This window comes from Zootoca vivipara, chromosome 7 (assembly GCF_965207765.1).
Source record: "Zootoca vivipara chromosome 7, rZooViv2.hap1.1, whole genome shotgun sequence".
Classification (NCBI taxonomy): domain Eukaryota; kingdom Metazoa; phylum Chordata; class Lepidosauria; order Squamata; family Lacertidae; genus Zootoca; species Zootoca vivipara.
The window spans coordinates 6,263,014-6,274,894 of NC_142590.1; the positions used below are offsets into that span (position 1 = coordinate 6,263,014).

At 47.4% G+C, this 11,881-nt stretch overlaps 3 protein-coding genes across 5 annotated transcripts in view; 1 reads left to right on the top strand and 2 right to left on the bottom strand.

Annotated features, from left to right (window-relative positions):
• The window catches only part of LOC118088449 (sterol O-acyltransferase 1), a 51,331-nt gene extending 45,122 nt beyond the window's left edge, over positions 1-6,209 (top strand). For 2 of the 3 annotated variants that reach the window (XM_088673706.1, XM_060276623.2), the window contains exons 13-16: positions 864-962; positions 1,934-2,069; positions 2,715-2,860; positions 4,142-6,209. In XM_088673706.1, the coding sequence (XP_088529832.1) occupies positions 864-962; positions 1,934-2,069; positions 2,715-2,860; positions 4,142-4,198 (438 nt within the window). In that variant the 3' untranslated portion in view covers positions 4,199-6,209. The remainder of the gene's footprint in view (positions 1-863; positions 963-1,933; positions 2,070-2,714; positions 2,861-4,141) is intronic. The other variant, XR_015950942.1, reaches the window with a different exon arrangement.
• A 571-nt stretch (positions 6,210-6,780) lies between these two features.
• Positions 6,781-8,178, bottom strand: LOC148684970 (uncharacterized). Its single transcript, XM_088673577.1, has 3 exons — positions 8,104-8,178; positions 7,577-7,666; positions 6,781-7,517 (listed from the first exon to the last, which is right to left on the bottom strand). Exons 1-3 carry the CDS (start codon positions 8,176-8,178, stop codon positions 6,924-6,926), a joined length of 759 nt encoding a protein of 252 aa, XP_088529703.1. The 3' UTR covers positions 6,781-6,923.
• Positions 8,179-8,664: 486 nt separating this feature from the next.
• Positions 8,665-11,643, bottom strand: LOC148684971 (uncharacterized). Its single transcript, XM_088673560.1, has 2 exons — positions 11,554-11,643; positions 8,665-10,324 (listed from the first exon to the last, which is right to left on the bottom strand). The coding sequence occupies exons 1-2, from the start codon at positions 11,641-11,643 to the stop codon at positions 8,780-8,782; spliced, it is 1,635 nt and encodes a 544-aa protein (XP_088529686.1). The 3' UTR covers positions 8,665-8,779.
• Positions 11,644-11,881: the final 238 nt, after the last annotated feature.

An 11,881-nucleotide genomic window follows, 5' to 3' on the forward strand; every position in this document is an offset into this window, starting at 1 on the left:
TGATTGGGTTAAAATAAACACACACAGAGAAAATGGAGTTCCTAGCAAACACTGCCCCCCCCTTTGTAGCTTCCTCATGAAAGGAAAGGAAGGTTACTTGGGAGTGAATTTTTACCTGTTAAGGCACAGAAGGAAGGGGGGGGGACTGAAAGAGACAGGAAAAGAGACTGAAATCAGGAGCCCAACAATAACCCTTCTGTCCAACAGAATCGAAGTTGAATCATCCTCCTGCGGCTTGGGGCACTCTGTGCGGTGCTGCCGGGCGCTTTGTCAGCGCTTTAGCTGGGTCCCGCTGGCTCGGGGCTACACACGGCGCGCGCTGCGGACGTTGCTGGGTCCCGCTGCCTTGGGGCTCCACGCGGTGCGCGTTGCTGGGCATTGCTGGGTCCCGCTGGATCGGGGCTCCACGCGGCGCGCGCTGCTGGGTGTTTTAACGAGGCCCTCCAGAACTGCACTCAGCACTACGGCTTATTTTTGGGGTATGTTATATTTTTTCAATGCATGAAAATTGTGCCTTGGCTTATTTTATAGGCACGTCTTAAAATGTGAGAAACACGGTATATGTTGTTAAATAAATGAAATTCCAAGGGACCATACAAATGTGTGTTCTGATCCTGCTGCTTCTTCTACTTAATGATTAGTTTGAGCAGTTTAGAGATGGAAAGGGCCTCTGAATTTCATCTACCTTCTATATTTCCCTTTTCTGAATATGCTTTGCAGGTTTCCCCCCTACTTTGAATTACTGTTCTTGTAGAGAAAATGTCACATTTGAATTAGCTCTGATCATTTTGAATCTAAGCCTTGGAGACCTACTGTAGCTACCAATACTCTGCTCTTTTTACTTCCCTGACCCTCTCTTGCAGGACTGGTGGAATTCTACATCTTATGCAAGGTACTTCCGAACCTGGAATGTGGTGGTGCATGACTGGCTGTATTACTATGCATACAAAGATTTCCTTTGGGTAAGCAACCATCTTTTAATGCACCCCCTTGCTTCAACTCTAATAGAAAGCCATTTTTTAAAAGGAATGGCAGAGATCTTTACATTTCACCCACAAAATGATTTTATTAAAGTTCTAATGTAAAGGTGAATTACACAACATGTAAAACACCTAGTCACTTTACTTATACAGAGATCTGACAATAGCCTCTTTCCTGGTGAGGAAGGTGGAAAGAGAGAAGCTTGTACTTATGCACTCTGGTTTGTATCCAGTATTTGGGAAGTCACTTTCTTTTTACCAGCCTATCACCAATTGCACCCCTCTATGCCATATCCCATACTGTTCCAGCTCTTGTGTTAAGTGTTTGTGGGGCTGCATTGAGTAGGAGGGAACAGCAAAAATGAGGTGCCCTGCCTTGTGCAAGTAGAAGTCCTGTTATGTATTGGTTTAATTTGTGTACATGAGTTTCTCTGCTAGTCCTGTAACTACCTTTCCCGCTCCAGGGCGATTCAAATGGGTGCGGTGACAGTTACTATTGGTTAACTTGCTAGCACAATTTGGATCCTCACTCTGATAGGGTCCCGCCAAAATCTAAATGTATCCTTTCCCCAACCCCTGCTCCTGAGAGTATAAAAGGAGCTCACCCTTTCCCTCCAGTCAGTCAAGATTCCTACTGCAATAAAGAAGACTGTTCTTGTTATACTTGACTCCTAGCAGTTCCTTGCTAGTATGCTGAATCACTACTCAGAGCTGACTTCACGAAGAGCTGAAATCGCATTCACGACATAACAAGTCCTTTTGATAGAGCAAGGCCACCATTGGAGACAACCCTCCCTGTGCAATAAATATGAATGGGCAATTTAAAGGTGGTTATCGCAAGCTGTTCACTGTTTTTGAAAACTGGATACCCTCTGATACATTCACCTATCAGAGAGTCACCCTTCCCCTTGTTTGTTTGTTTGTTTGTTTGTCTGTGTCTCTCTCACCACCAGTTATTTGGGGGAAAATCCAAAGCAGTTGCTATGCTGTCAGTCTTCACCCTTTCTGCTATTGTGCACGAATACGTCTTGGCCGTCTGCCTTGGTTACTTCTATCCGGTCCTGTTCTGCATCTTCATGGGTTTTGGAAGTAAGTACCAAATACAGTGGACCCACCGGATTTGAACTTAATTCGTCCCAGGGTTCCGTACTCACCCCAAAAAGTCTGTATCCAGAGGCGCTGCTTCTGCGCACGTGCACGGCGCAATAAAGCACCTCTGCATGCGAGATGTGCGCTTTCGCACATGCACATGCTGCGAAACCCAGAAATATACACTTCCGGGTTTGATGTGTTTGCAACCCGAAATAACGTTACTCGAAGGTAACATAACCTGAGGTACAACTGTATACCTTCCAGCAGCAGCAGTTTCTGAAATTACTGAGGTTTGACTTTTAGCTGCCACCTGTTCTTAAGATGCAGAAGGCTTGTTTTCCAGCCCGCCCTAGCATTTGCACTCTCAAACCCGGAACCTCTCCTGACCCCAGTTAAATATCCATTTCTAATACGAAGAGTCACGAAGAGTCGGACACGACTAAACGACTAAACAACAACAATACACACACACACACACATTTTCTGAGACTGATCATGGCCAGAGTAGGAGGGAGGGCTTCCTTTGCTTGGCTGAGGAGTAAGGACTTCTAATGCGCCAAACTGTAATTTGTGACTTTCTCAAAGTCTCATGAGGTGGTCAATAACATGCATTTTGAGTGCATTTTAATTTTCTTCCGCCAGTGGTTTTCAACTTCATTCTCAATGACCGTCGGAAAGGCCCCATTTGGAATGTGATCCTGTGGAGTACGTTCATCCTTGGCCTGGGTATCTTATTTTGCCTCTACACCCAGGAATGGTATGCCCATAAGCACTGCCCTTTGGAAAATGTGAGTATTCCACTTGTCATTGGAAGTAAGAGGAACAGAGCTGAGCTGCTATTCTAGACTATTCATTCAAGGCCTAAGAAGTGAACATGAAATTTGAAAACTTCTTCCAGATGTTTAGAAGGTTGCATTCTGCCTTGAATAGCTACTGTTGAGGTTCCTTTCTAACAGGAATAACAAGCAGCAGGGTCAGCAAAAAAACTCTGAAACTTCCTCCATGTCTTTTTATATGAATACTGTAAAGCTCTGAGCTAGCTTCTGTCCTTCTGGAAAGTTGAAAGCCAAAGGTTCTTACAGGATGGAAGGGGGCAGTAAAGAAGGGAGGGAGAGGAAGGTAATGGAAAAGAGTGAAAGGCCTTAGCGGAGCATAGTGGTTTCTTCATTTTGCTTGCTGTGTTCTGTGATTCAACTGCCAACTTTGGATCTCCTGGGTTCAAATAGAGAGAATTCACTACATCTTTGCCACATTTAATATGCAGTGCCCGCTACCTTTCCTCATTTAATATGTAATGCCAGATCAGCCCACATGCATATGCATAACCCCCTGGGGCTGCTTCTTGGACAGTTGAGGCCTCATAGTAGCTGGAGCCAAGGGGGATTATAGTTTCAGGATTGCAGACACCTTAGCAGTTCTGCTTGACAGGGCCATCTTAGGCATATCTGGCGCCTTGGGGCCGTGGTGCAAAGATCCCTCCGGCGCCCCCCCGCCCCGTTTCCCAGCGCGGCTGTCTGGCGGCCTTACGCCCTGGCGCCCTGCGCCACCCAGCCTTGCCGTAGGGCCGGCCCTGCTGCTTGACCTGGAAGACCTGCCATTCAGAGAGTTAAAGAGGCTGGGTGAAGCTGCCATCTTAGGCATATCTGGCGCCTTGGGGCCGTGGTGCAAAGATCCCTCCGGCGCCCCTCCACCCCGTTTCACAGCGCAGCTGTCTGGCAGGCACAGTGTGCCCTTACTGTAGGCCCGGCCCTGCTACTTGACCTGGAAGACCTGCCATTCAGAGAGTTAAAGAGGCTGGGTGAAGCTGCCCTGAAGGGGGGTCTTATTGGGAAAGGCAAGCCTTTCCCCACCCCCAACCCACTTCTAATTGCCTAGATTGGCTGCTGAAAGTTCGGGGGCTGCCCAGGCTTGAGATACAGCAAGTCCTTAGGTCCTCTGTAAAACACTTTGGTTTCATCACTGGCGTTTGTTCACATGGCTACTGGATAGGAAGAAGAGGCTTAACAGACAGAAAGTGAAAGTGCCCAGCATTTCCTGCCTAACATTACTGTTCCTCTTGTGTTTTATAGCCCACTTTCCTTGACTATGTGAAACCGCGTTCCTGGACTTGCCATCTTAAGGTCTAACACCCTTTGGGATATCCCTCTGCGTCAAGGCCTGAAGATGTTTGTCTTTTAAACAATGACAAGAAGTTGGGCTAGCGTGTTAAAATGACAGCAGACTTTTTAAAGGGAAACTGTCTTTAGTTAAGGCAAATGATGGCATTTTGTCACTCAAGGCAGCTAGGACTACAGGTGGCTTGGCAGATGGTTCTCTTTCCTTTGGCAGCTCCAACCTGAGCTGGTTATGAAACCTACTGAAAGGTTGGTGAAGGAATTTCTGGTGAAGACTTTTGCCTATTGCAAACAGTACTTTTTGTGTTACTGTCTGAAGTTGGCTGTACAGTGCTACCTTGGTTTAAGAACAGCTTAGTTTAAGAACTTGGATTAAGAATGCTGCAAACCTGGAAGTAGGTGTTTTGGTTTGTGTACTTTGCCTTGCAATAAGAACATGTTTTGCTTCCTATTGTCCCCCGCTGCTATGGGAAAGCACGCCTTGGTTTGGTGCTGTCTGCTACTAAGGGCTGTATCATTCTCATTTTGACCAGAACCAGTGTCTTCATGGGTTCCTACTCTCTAGCTAAGGACCCAACTGGACTTGATGTTGTTTATGCAATTAGTTCTTTGGAAAATAAATAGCATCTGTCGAGCCCCAATGTGGATTGGAATTGTGGAATAGGGCTGAGGAGCTTTAACAGTAGGGTCCCAGTTTTGATCAGGGGAAACCCACAGTGGGTGAGTGGAAAACTCTCCTTGGCACCAATCATAGGCGCACAAAATAAATATAAAACTGTACTTTTATTATTCTGTGGCCCTATCAACCACCAGACACAATTTTCCTGTGGGCCAGATGCAGCCCATGAACTGCCATCTGGTCAGCATTCCTGTATCAATATACTTCCAGGGTTAAATTGCTATAAACAGCTAAAGGTCCCCTTTTGCTCCATGTCCAGTTTTAAGTTTTTGGATTCCTCACTCATGATTTCTGTAGCGATTTGGAGGGCGAATGCAGTTTGTGTTGAAGAACCTAGAGCAGGCATCCCCAAACTTCGGCCCTCCAGATGTTTTGGACTACAATTCCCATCTTCCCTGACCATTGGTCCTGCTAGCTAGGGATCATAGGGGGTTGTAGGCCAAAACATCTGGAGGGCCGCAGTTTGGGGATGCCTGACCTAGAGAGTGTGTTGACTTGAAATGATCATACTGCTCCACTTCTACTCATGTAAAAACATGCTGATTCCTGGACCGCCTGCGGGCCGGATTCAGAAGGTGATTGGGCCGCATCCGGCCCCAGGCCTTAGTTTGGGGACCCTGTTATAGACGCATCCTTTCCAAAAAGCTTTTTGCTTTTGGTCTTAAATTGTCTATGATGGCACTGTAATTGTCATTATAAAATGGCCTGGATCCACCCAAAGAATTTTCATCGCATTGTGTCCTTTTCTGCTGTTTGTTTAAAGAGAACCCCCCAAACATCTGTCTTCAGAATATAATTTGAGAATTTTATCAAATAAATCCTGTTGTCTTTGGGAAATATGTGTACTTTTTTCTAAGGGGGATGTTTGGGAAGATAAATATACTAATTGTAGTCAACCTCATGCTTTGGGACTGAATCTGTGAATGTAAACTGGATGGGCACAACATGGTTGTAAATCTCTTGTGAATGATCTACACAACTGACTAACCTTTGTACCTCTGTGACAAGGCATCCTGTTAGTTTGAAAGGTGCTGGATTGCAAGGCTGTAGTTTTACTCTTTTCTCAGAGTGAGCAATGGAAAAAATTTCTTGCACAGACTGTGGTGAGAAGAGGACCTTAAACCGTACTTGACACTGGAATGGTATCGCCAAGCCTCACTTGCATCTTTTTGTAATATGGAGAACATTGTGAGTCAGGGAAGGTTGTTGATGGTGAGATATAGAATTGTTAACTGATTCCAAAATGTATTGAACTGTCTGTTGTGACCTATTCTGTTACTTGCAAGGGATTATGTGATCTATACTGTACTACGGAAATTGAAATATATTTTGCTATTCATGAAACTTGTCTGCCTGCATTCATTCCAGCCACGATGTACTGCACCTAGACAATGAACTGGTTGAAAGTATGATATTCTCCATTGTATGTTTTTGTTTTATGGTGTTTTATGGTGGCAAGCCAATATATCAGGGTTTCCCCCCCCCCCACTAAACCCCCTCTTTGTTTCTGCCGCTCTGTGTGAAAGCCAAATGCTTTGTGTGGCAATGTCCCTCCTTCCCACATAATCAAGACTCATGACACAGAGATTAAGATTTAATTGGGTGGTTAAGGCCACAACTTTATTGATAAGCATGTTGAGCGGAATTGGCTTAGGTGTTGGAACCTAACAGACTATATCCGACTCCAACCCGTGTGTTGGAGTCCTTGAGAAGTTAACCACCAGAAAGGAGCCCCGCGATGTAGATCTACTAGAGCTCCTCCTGTGGCCACCGAAGGGGCGTGCCCTACGGCCCAGGCAACTCCAGGCTCAGGACCAAGCGACGCCCCCGGAATCCTTTAACGGAATTACTTCTCCCAATTTGGGCAGCCGTTGACGTAATCTGCCCCTCCTCCTTCTATTGTTATGCAAATTTCCAACGCCTAACCGCCACTCGAGCCCCCCCCTGGGCTCGCCGCCAATCCGCTCTCATGCCTTAACCAATAATTTGAGATTAATTGGATTATTTTAGGGACTTCATATACTGTTTAAGGGGCCGTGATCCTCCTCTCTTATTCACCTAATTAAATTCTCTAACACGTAACCAATCTTTGATTCCCATTATTACGTCCTCAAGCCAGACATCATTCCCTCTGGGCGACAGATGAACACCATCATCACGATAAAGGGCTGCTTCACTCTGTTTTAAAGTTGGATGCGAAATGGCACGTCCATTCAAAGACAGGACTCTGCGGATCACGAAGGAATTCAGGAGCCGTCTGGCTCTGTTCAGGGCGATAGGGCAACGTCCATCGCGCCAACTGCGTCTCTCAAGCAAGGAGGACCAAAGCAGCGTCATCCTCGGGCAGGTGTCCAAAAGGGTATCAAAATCTCTGAATATTTGTAATTTTAAGTCCACGGCATTGCGATAGGGAAGGTCATTCTCTCCAAGCTGGACCACCAGTAGGTCAGGGTAGCTGAGTGAAGCAGCCCGATCTTGTATTGCCGGCAGCAACTCGTCCCACAGCATGCCTCTCCTCGCAATCCAAGACACCTGGACGAATTCTGGAAGGCCCAGCCTGTTCCCTAGACCCACCTCGATGGCCCTTTCACGAGCCCAATGGACTATGCTATGCCCGGCTATCCAGACCCGCACGATCCGAGAACCTGAAAATCAAGAATGACAACCAGGGATCAGCCAGGCCACCGTGTCGACGCTACGTACGAATATACCTTTTGTACGCATTCGATTTCCACCTCCCCAAGTCCTGAATTCTTTCGGATGAAAGGCCCAAATGCATGGCTGACGTAGCCGCGCCAATCCTAAAAGAGTGAGCAGAGAATTCATTGGGATTATGGCCGCAGGAGGCAATGGCCTTGCGCAGAACCCTGGTAAATTGGTGGCGGGTGAGCCTAGCGCCATCCTGGTGGATCAGCAATGGGCCTGGGCCGGGGGGCCGGAGATAAAGAAACCGTCTGGTATCTTTAACCGGACATGGACCTGGGGTACCAGTGGCGGGGAGCTTAATAGTCGCGCCCCTTCCCCTCTGGTCCGTTTTGGAACACCGTATGAGCACCTGCATTTGGGAGTCAACCAGTGACACGTCCTGCATGAGAATGCCGCGTGTGATGCCCTGGGGGGAGTCCTCGCATACTACCTCGCCCACTCTTAGCGCTCCAAAGTACGCTATAGAAAAAGCTGCGGAGAAAAGGCGCGCCTCAAATTTGGACCAACAGAGGGACCTCAACTGCCTGTGTACCTGAGCCAACATGTCAAAGGTAATGGGTCGCCTGGGGTCGCTGGCAGGCGGCTGGAGCCTGCGCCAGCCCTCCATAGCTCTACGCAAATGGAAATTGTCACACGGGTCTGTAAAATAGAGTGATTTTGAAAAGAATGTGATGGCTGCTGTGTGAATGTTAAGAGTCTTTGGTGCGCGCCCCAGGTTCCTCAAGTGCACTACATACTGCATGACCTCCTCCGGGGAAGGTGGGGCCCGAAGGGAAGCAGAGGACTCTCTCTGCCTGAACTTAGTGAAGTCTGACCAAGCCCGTTTATACGAGCTCAGTGTAGACGGGGCAACGGAAGCTAATACTCCCTTTAGGATCTCTCGCTCCCAAGGTTCCATAGATGTTCCGGGAACGGCTCCGGCGACTGGCTTGCCTCCGGTGCCAACGATCGGAAGCGATCCATCTGGAAGCGAGACAGAGCATCTGCGATATTATTATTGACCCCTGGCACAAATTTGGCAGAAAAATGCATATTCAACTGCAAACTGAGTAACACGAAGTGGCGTAGGAGGGAGGACACCCTCATCGACCGCGTGGATTGCCGAGATAGGACGCTGACCACCGCCTGGTTGTCGGTTCTGAAGCAGACCCGCCGGTTCCTGAAATCTTCGGACTATAGGTGTACGGCTACTACTATAGGAAAAATTCTTAGAATGTTAAGTCGCGTGTGATGTCTGTACCCTGCCACCTGGCCGGCCAACGCTGCGAGCACCATTTACCTCTGAAGTAGACCCCGAAACCTAACGCACCTGCCGCATCGGATTGCACTTGGAAATCAGCCCGCAGCAACATGGTGTCCTGCCATAATGACACCCCGTTGTAGTTCTCCAGAAACACCAGCCAGGATTCAAGGTCGGCCTTGACCCCGCGGGGGAGGCGCTTCCTATGAAAAGGTTTGGTTAGGCCTACCGTGAGCCTAGCTAAGCGCCGGCAGAATGGGCGACCAGGTGAAATAACCCTGCAGGCAAAGTTGAGGTGCCCTAGCAGTGATTGCATTTGTCTAAGGGTAAGTTTTTTAAGGGGAATGAGTTGCCTAATGGTCTCTTTGAGGGCAAGTAGTTTTTCAGACGGCAGGCGTGAGGTTTGTGCGACCGTGTCCAGTTCTATGCCTAAGTACGTAAGGCGTGAGACGGGCCCTTCGGTTTTCTCAGCAGCCAATGGTACCCCTAACTCCTCTGCGAGAGCTGAGAAGGCCCGCATAAGGCCTGCACACTCGGAACTGCGAGCCCCAGCCACGAAGAGAAAGTCATCCAGATAATGCGAGACCCCTGGAAGGCCTGTCCTAAAGCGCAGGGCCCAGTCCAGGAATGTGCTAAAGGTCTCAAACGCGGCACATGCCACGGAGCAACCCATCGGCATGGCCTTGTCGATGAAATATGCCTCATTGAATCTGAAACCCAACCATTTATAGTCCTGCGGGTGAACTGGGAGTAGGCGAAATGCTGATTCAATGTCACATTTAGCCATTAACGCCCCCTTGCCAAATTGCCTTACCAACTTCACCGCCTGATCGAATGAGGCATATTTCACCGTGCATAGCTCCTGGGGTATTCCATCATTGACTGACCTGCCTATCGGGTGGGAGAGATTGTGTATGAGCCTGAATTCCCCGGGCGCCTTCTTAGGGACTATTCCCAATGGGGAGATGTGGAGATCAGGTATTGGTGGCGACGCGAACGGGCCAGCCACGCGTCCTGCCGAGATTTCCTTGTTAATTTTCTTAATGGCTATGTCTGGTCTTTCCCTAATAGATTTTTGATTGGGTGGTTCACCCGTGCTAGGTGGGGTACGCACGGGAATTCGGAAACCTGTTGAAAACCCTTCCCAAAGGTATTTAGCTGCATCTCTATCGGGGTAACAGTCAAGCAGTACTTTCAGAGGGTGAAGCTTTACAGGAGAGTGGGCCAGAGCAAGTGATCTATTAATATTTGTTAGTCCCCGAGATTGATCCCTGGGGGGTACCTGAGGTATTTCTGGGGCCCTGGTGCGAGTTGCCCCTGGCGCCCCGAAAGGACTGCCTCCCTTTAAAACACGAAACTCCCGGGTGCTGACCCAAACACTTTTCGCATTCGTGGGAGTACTTACAGTTGGGTCGCTGACAAAGGCCCTTGTTATATTCCCAGCAAACCCTGCGTCGCGGGTCCCTCTTGGGTTCAAACCTGGTGGACCTAGGTGGATCCGTATGTTTCCTTTCTACATATGGGACTACGTGATTGCTCCAAAAATGCTGGTGGCGCTGATCCCACCTGGTTTTTGGGTTTTGCGAAGCATTCCTATGGAAGTCTTCATCGTAATTCAGTGCAGCCGCCTCCCCGGCGGATGACGCAGGCGGGAAGCCACCATCGCGTAGGGGCTGAACTCGCAGCCCCTACGCGGTGGTGCAGTCGGTCGGCCCACAACGCCGCTTCCGTCGCAGGCGCGGAAGCGGCTTTAGGAAGACATGAACAATCTGTTTGTAAAGATGGTATGAGATCATTTGGCCTAGGGTGGAGGCAAGCTTTGTTTTTGTTTTTAAATAATATTTTATTAAATTTCCATTTTATAACATTTACAGTAAATACATCCTTGTTTTTCACAGTAGTTTTTGCTCTTATGAGCTGTTCGACTTCCCTCCCTCCCGCCTCATGGTTACCAAATTTCCTTTCTATGTCATAGCATTTGTATCTTTTCCTGCTTATTTCACTTCAATTCATTTGTCAATTTTTTAAATAAATATAAGAAGGTATAAGTCATAGTCATTACAAGTCTTTTTAAATGAGACCAGCTAGCATTGTTAATTGTTTGCAATTGTCCTTCAAATATTTAACCCAGTCTTTTTGGATAGCTTGATCACACTGGTTTCAGGTTTTCCCAGTCAGCTTTGCCAATTCTGCATAATCCGTTATATTTGTCTGTCACTCTTCAGTTGTTGGTAGTTCCTATTGTGTCCATTTTTGGGCTAAAAGAGCCCTTGCTGCCATAGTTGCATACATAAACAGTTTTTGATCTCTCTTTGGGATTTCTTCACCTACTGTACCCAATAGAAACACTTCTTGTTTTTAAAGAAATGTACATTTGTACAATTTCTTTAACTCATTATATATCATTTCCCAGTAAACCTGAGCTGGAGGCAAGCTTTGTGAAAGAGCTCCACTGCCCTCTTTTTAAGATATGTAGGGTTGCCATCTACTTGTTCTTTCCTTTCCTTTTTTTACTGCAATGAATCCTCTTGCTACCAACCTATCATGCAATTGCAGAGCGATGTGGAAAGCTTCTTATGCTTATTTCCTACATGCCATGTTATAGTTAAAGGAATAGGAACCAAAACAAGGGGGTGGGGTTGTCAACCTGTGGGTCTACCAAAGACTCTGTGCTGGCAAGGTACAAAACAAGCCTGGAAAATTGTGTTTTGGTTTAAAGAGGCACAATATGTGCAGCCATACACTGTATATGCAAGATGGCTTGTGCTTGGCCTGTAATGATGGGCACCAATCTGAACTTATTCGATGGTTTATTTCTGTAGACTGTGGCATCATTAAAGTTGGCATAACTTTCAGTATTGTTGCAGCTTTAAAATTCAGGTCTCTTCTACTGAGTATTATGGCTACTCTGCAAGACTTTCCTCATCCGGATGCCACCCGTTTTTGGCTGAAGCAGGGTTCACTCAGGAGTTTGTTTCCTGAAGGAAGACGATGCGGAGTTTCATGGTGTTTACAGAGTTGGCATAACTTGATATGTAATGTATTCGCCAATGAACTCTCTTGACCCTGG